Raw genomic sequence first — 6,544 nt, 5'->3', positions numbered from 1 at the left:
TCGGGTCTGACTCGACGGCACATAACAACAACAACAACAACAACATATCTATATATGCACACAGGTGTACTCCCATATGATCTCCCACACCTACTTAGGATACATATCCACTTGTGTATCCACTCACAAATTGTTGTTGTTGTTATGTGCTGTTTTCCGTTTTCTCCCCTTATTTCTTTTTTGATCAGTGTTACTATTGTCAAAGTGAGATGTGGTTGTAGTTTCTCTTGTAGTTTTTTTTTTTTTTTTTTTAAAAACCTTTTTATTGTAGTTTTTGTAAAAGTTTACAGAGCAAATTTGTTTTCTCTCACTGTAGCTTTGATTTGCATCTCTCTAATGGCTCATGGTGAAAAACAAGGTTCCAGGAACTGGCAGAATACCAACTGAGATGTTTTAACAAACAGATGAAACGCTGGAAGCCCTCACTCATCTATGCCAAGAAATTTGGAAGATAGCTATCTGGTCAACCGACTGGAAGAGATTTATATCTGCATCCATCCCAAAGAAAGGTGGTCCAAAATAATATGGAAATTATCACACAGTATCATTAATATCACATGCAAGTAAAATTAAGCTTAAGATTTCCCAAAACTGGTTGCAGCAGCACATCTATAGGGAACTGCCAGAAATTCAAGCTGGATTCAGAAGAGGGCATAGAATGAGGGACATCATTGCTGATGTCAGATGGATCTTGGCTGAAAGCAAAGAATACCAGAAAGATGTTTGCCCATGCTTTATTGACTATGCAAAGGCATTCAACTGTGTGGATCATAACAAATTATGGATAATGTTGAGAATCAGAATTCCGGAATACTTCACTGTGCTCGTGAGGAACCTGTACATGGACCAAGAGGCAGCCATTTGAACAGAACAAGGGGATACTGTGTGGTTTAAAATCATGAAAGGTGTGTATCGGAGTCATATCCTTTCACCATACTTATTCAATCTGTATGCTGAGTGAATAACCTGAGAAGCTGGTCTATATGAAGAACAATCAGGATTGGAGGAAGACTCATTAACCAACTGCAATATGCTGAATTTTGCATATTGCAATATGCAATAACCACACTTACTTGCTGAAAGTGAAGAAGACTTGAAACACTTACTGAGGAAGATCAAATACTACAAGCTTTTAGTATGGATTATACCTCAACATAAACAAAATAAAAATCCTCACAACTGGACCAGTAAGGAGGAACATCATGATAAATGGAGAAAAGATTGCAGTTGTCAAGAATTTCATTTTACTTGGATCCACAATCAATGATCACAGAAGCAGCAGTCAAGAAATTAAACAATATATTACATTAGGTAAATCTGCTGCAAAAGACCTCTAAAGTATTCCAAAGCAAATATGTCACCTTGAGAACTAAGGTGGCCTGGACACAAGCCATGGTATTTTCAATTGCCTCATTGCATGCAAAGCTGGACAATAAATACAAAGACCAAAGAATTGATGCATTTCAGTTATAGTGTTGGCAAAAGATATTGAATATACTGTGGACTGCTGCTAACCAGAAGGCTGGCGGTTCAAACCCACCAGCCACTCCTCGGAAAGAAGGTCGGGCAATATACTTCTGTAGTGATGCTGCCTCGGAAACCCAAGGAGGGGTTGCTATGAGTTGGGGCCGACTCGATGGCACATAACAACAGCCAGGAAAGGAAAGAAATCTGTCTTGAAAGAAGTACAGCCAGAATGTGAGGATGGGGAGACTTCATTTCACATACTTTAGACATGTTATCAGGAGGGACCAGTCCCTGGAGAAGGACATCATGTTTGGTACTCTATAAGGCCGGTGAAAAAGAGGAAGATCCTCAATAAGACGGAGTTACACAGTGGCTGCAACAACGGGCTCAAACATAGCAACAATTACGACAATGGCGCAGGACTGGGCAGTGTCTCGTTCTGTTACACATACGATCTGGCACCAGCAACAACGGCTAGTGATCACAGCATCTCTTCATGTGTTTGTCAGCTGCCTGAATGTCTTCTTTGGTGAAGTGTTCATCTCCTTTGTTCATTTTTTAACTGGATTGTTCATCTTTTTGTTCTTGAGATGAAGTTTTCTACACATTTTAGAGATTAGAACCTTGTCAGACACATCATTGCCAAAACTTTTCCTAGTCTGTAGGCTCTCTTTTTACTCTTTCTGTGAAGTTTTTTGAGGAGCATTAATTATTTAAGAGGTCCCAGTTATACAGTTTATCTTCTGCCGTTTGTGCATGTTTAGTTATGTTAGACATTCTATTTATGTCATAGATTAGGATCTCTAGTTTATCCCTATTTTTTTCCTCTATGAACTTTACAGTTTTAGTTTAAGAATTAGGTCTTTGATCCATTTTGAATTAGTTTTTGTGTACGGTGTGAGGTTTGAATTCTGTTTCACTTTTCTGCACATGGATATAGTTTTGCCAGCACCATTTGTTAAAGAGACTATGTCTTCTACATTAAATGGACATGGACCCTTTGTCGAAGATCAGCCATCCATAGCTGGATGGATTATTTCTGCGTTCTCAGTTCTGTTCCATTGATCTGTGTCTGCGGTTTTTCCAGTGCCAGGCTGTTTTGAGTACCAAAGCTGTGCAGTGGGTTCTGAGGGTGGGAAGTGTGAGGTCTCTGGCTTTGCTCTTCGTGTTCAATTAGTGCATTACATTATTTTTTTAATCCTTGGAAAATGCTCTTATTTTCATAAATCAGTTCAAACTCCTGAAACAGGAACTAAAATTCCAAAGGAGGAAAATTGTATTGTAGCTAGTAATAACACTAAAAATTGCAATTTCTACAGGGAAAAATAACCTCACAGAGATTTTTCTACTGCCTCTGGGAGGAAAACACAAAGAAATTCATGGTGCAAACAACGATGCTATCAAACAGCTAGTTTTAAGAATTTAAATTAATCTGATATTAGAAGTTTAGAGATGTAGCTGCCATCATTTCCAAATGAATATACATTTCCAGAAAATTGTATTATATGCTTGACTGATACTTGTTATTTCTGAATAACCTACTACTGGAATCCACACATAGAATAAACTGATTACTTCTGCTTTCCTCATTGCAGCTGAATTTAAAGAGGGAGATTCTTCATTTAAGCAACACATTAGATTTAAGAAAAACTTCCTTTAATATAAATCCACAGATAAAGTTCCTAAGGATGCCCCAGAAAAGAAACTTTTTTTAAAAAAGATAAGCATAGCTATTATAATTTACCCTAGAGGTTTAATAATTTGGGGTAGAACTTAACAAGGGAAGTTAGGGTCTAAAAAAACCATTCTTTGCTGTCTAACTTACCTGCTTTATATGAAGAACGCACCAGGGGGCCACTTGCAGTATAATGAAAGCCAAGTTCATTTCCTACTTTTTCCCAGAATTTAAACTTTTCAGGAGTAATGTATTCTTCAACCTAGATTTTAAAAATTACTTCTGATCAGATTCCAGAATTCACTTATATCATTTTGATTCTACAGACAATCTATGCCCCTACATGCAGAATGGTTTTCACTTCCTAACTTATCAAGCCCTCAGACATTCCTTCTCCTCCTCACTGACTACCTGTCTACTGGTTACTTGTTGGCAACTCATTATTTATATTTATAAAGAATTAAAGAGGAGGAGAAACATATCAATTTTGTACTACATTAGCTATTCCAAAGACTGGAGAAAGAAGATGAGATTAAGTATCTGTTATATATGGACGATTCCATCATTGACCAATAGGTGTAATCAAGAATTAGAGACAGAAAGTTTGCCTTCTGTTTCTCACTTCATCTCTGGCTGTCATATAACTCTAAAACAAATCACAAGACCACTAAGTGTGAATGTAACTTATTTTCCTGTAGGCTCACTTGAATTATACTAATTGGGGGGGGTAGCAAACAAGTGCTAGTTGGGCTGCGTTCTGCAGATAATGAAGTAAAAACTGGGAACTTAGAAATATACATGGAACATTATACTAAAAAGCCAATAGCTTCTTAATTTTCTCTATGAACAACAAACATTTAATTCAAATTACCAACACACTTTTGTTCATACAAGATTGTTGTACCTTAAGGTGGCGCTTTGTTGGCTGCATGTATTGTCCTAGAGTCAAACAGTCCACATCTGCCTCACGAAGTGCTACAGGAAAAAAAAGCACATATTACATCAGCAGATGCTAATACAATGTTAAAATTATAGACCTAAATATAACTTTCCTGAATATTTCAGAACAGTGTGAACTTAATGCTAGTCTATAATTCTGATATTGAAGAATAAGACTATAGTTATTAATTCAAAAGCACTTATATACCCAGGCACTAAGGTAAGGAAGGGAGCTTTGGTAGTATAGTGCCTAAGGCATTTGACTGCTAACCAGAAGGTTGATGGTTCAAATCCACCAGCCACTCCTCGGAAGGAAGGTTGGGCAATCTACTCCCATAGTGATACTGCCTCAGAAACCCAAGGAGGGGTCTCTATGAGTTGGGTCTGACTTGAGGGCACATAACAACAAGGTAAGGATTGAAAACAGGGATGATTAAGAGAGTCATGTGGGGTGACAGACACAAGGACAAACACTTCTAATACTACGGAATAAATGCTAAAATAAGCATAGAGGATGTTTTAGGGCAGGAGTCTGTTAGGCAAAAAGGTGAAGTGAACAGTATATACAAAGGTTTAAAACACCCATATAATATAGATCAAATATGCTGCAGTAGGCTTTTAATAATCATACAAGATCTGCTCTCTGCAAACTGTATGTATTATGGTAAAGAGCAGCCTTTAACTATTATTTGAACTTATTATTCTTTGAACCAATAAATTACTCTAAGTAGGCTAAGGACTCTCAGGTAAAAGAAAGACCTTAATGTTTCAAAACTAAAACACCCCAGGCATTACAAAGCAAATGGGCTTATGGGACTGAAGTTCAGCAAAGTCCAATGCACGTGTTATGTGACAATGCTACAAGTAAGCTTTTCTTTAAAGATCTATATTGGTCTTATTCTTCTTTGAATCTTTGGTCCACCAGAGTGCCTGGTATTGGCTGGCTCTCTAAAACTGTCAAATGGCTAACTGAGAAAGGTGAATGAATGAAATCATATTTTCACTTGATTAAAGGGTGCGGAATAAAATGAGATACAATTTTCTTGTCATTCCATTCATATCACTCAAAGAAGTTGTATGAAACCACACCTCTTTTAGTTTTCATGTTGCCTTCACAACCATCTGTTGTATTTTGTTTTTACTGCCACTTACACTGAGACTAAATTGAATAGGGCCTTCAAAATGAGGTTCCTGCTATTACTTAAACAGGAAAGAGTTATTTTGGAGATTTTTTTTACCTTTCATTGTTGCATATACTTGGTCATCATTCTCCCCTAGACCCAACATTATAGATGTTTTAGAAATAACATCAGGCCGAACTTCCTTGGCATGTTTCAGTACACATAAAGACTGGTCGAAATTGGCCCGGGGATCACGAACTTTCCTTGAAAACACCAGGGCTGTTGTCAGCAAAAATAACAAGTTCAACCAAGCACAGTTATACAAGCAACTCAAAAAAACCCAGCAAAGTACATTCTGGACAACATATAACATCATACGGTTCAATAGCAGCATTTGTGCACACTTCTGTTAACTTAGGAAAGAAAAAAGGGCCTTACTGGGCCCCCTAGCTTCCTCTACTTTTAAGTCCTACCAAACTTACGGCAGAGAATAGAAGGGAAGAAATTAGTTTAGGAATTATTAATTGATAGACCAGAATTCAGACGCTGAAGATGAATCAATGTAAGGAGTAATCAAGAGAGGAGGGTAAGAGTGGAAGAAAACCTCGACCCTGAACAAAGGAAAAGCTGCTTAACCTGAACCCACACTTTGGAAGTCTTAAAGTTTCATGTTCATCTCTTTTCTAAATACTTCGCTGCCCTCTACTGGTGAGTATACAAGAATGCCATCTCTTAGGTCAAGAAATGTACGATTCTGGAATTTTCACTGGAAAGGATGTTTCTTAAGTGAAACCAGGGAAAATGGCACCCACTGGTGGTGGGATCATAAGCTATGACAGGCTTTGTGCCAGACTTCAACAGCGGCCAAACCACCATGGCCTAAACGGTTCCAAGACCAAAAAGTTACTGATGTTAAACTAGCATCCATTTGAATTCTAATATATATATATATTTAAATACATTTTTATTGAAATGTAATTTATGTACAGTGGAATACACAATTGAATTTGAATATAGTTTTATTTTAATAAAATAGAATTCCATTTGAATTCTAAAACAGTTTTATTCAATCAGAATGACTTAGGTTTTTATTTTCTTTTTTCACCAGAGACTAATGGACAGGAAAAGAGGAAACAAATTTATGAATTTAAAAATAACCACTAAACTGACACTATAGAAAGCAATTACTTTTATAGGATTTCTCCACTAAATTTGAGCTACTCTTATGAATGTTTATGATTTAGTGAAAATAGTGGTTATTGTTTACCATAACTTTTTCCAAGTTCTATGAAAGAACCATGTATACAAGGTAATAAAAATCACTGCTAAATACAATGAACAA

The 6,544-nt window shown here is 36.8% G+C and overlaps 1 protein-coding gene across 1 annotated transcript in view; it reads right to left on the bottom strand.

Moving 5' to 3' along the window:
- The window catches only part of LIAS (lipoic acid synthetase), a 37,558-nt gene that overhangs the window by 4,478 nt on the left and 26,536 nt on the right, over positions 1-6,544 (bottom strand). The window contains exons 6-8 of the mRNA XM_007947170.2: positions 5,320-5,465; positions 4,047-4,117; positions 3,293-3,404 (exon numbers count right to left, since the gene is read on the bottom strand). Coding sequence (XP_007945361.1) covers positions 3,293-3,404; positions 4,047-4,117; positions 5,320-5,465 — 329 coding nt within the window. The remainder of the gene's footprint in view (positions 1-3,292; positions 3,405-4,046; positions 4,118-5,319; positions 5,466-6,544) is intronic.

This window comes from Orycteropus afer, unplaced genomic scaffold (genome assembly GCF_000298275.1).
Source record: "Orycteropus afer afer isolate SDZICR_OR568_19922 unplaced genomic scaffold, OryAfe1.0 scaffold00176, whole genome shotgun sequence".
In the NCBI taxonomy this organism is placed as follows: domain Eukaryota; kingdom Metazoa; phylum Chordata; class Mammalia; order Tubulidentata; family Orycteropodidae; genus Orycteropus; species Orycteropus afer.
Note: the sequence above shows the minus strand (reverse complement) of the source record. Positions and strands in the feature narration are given on the sequence as shown.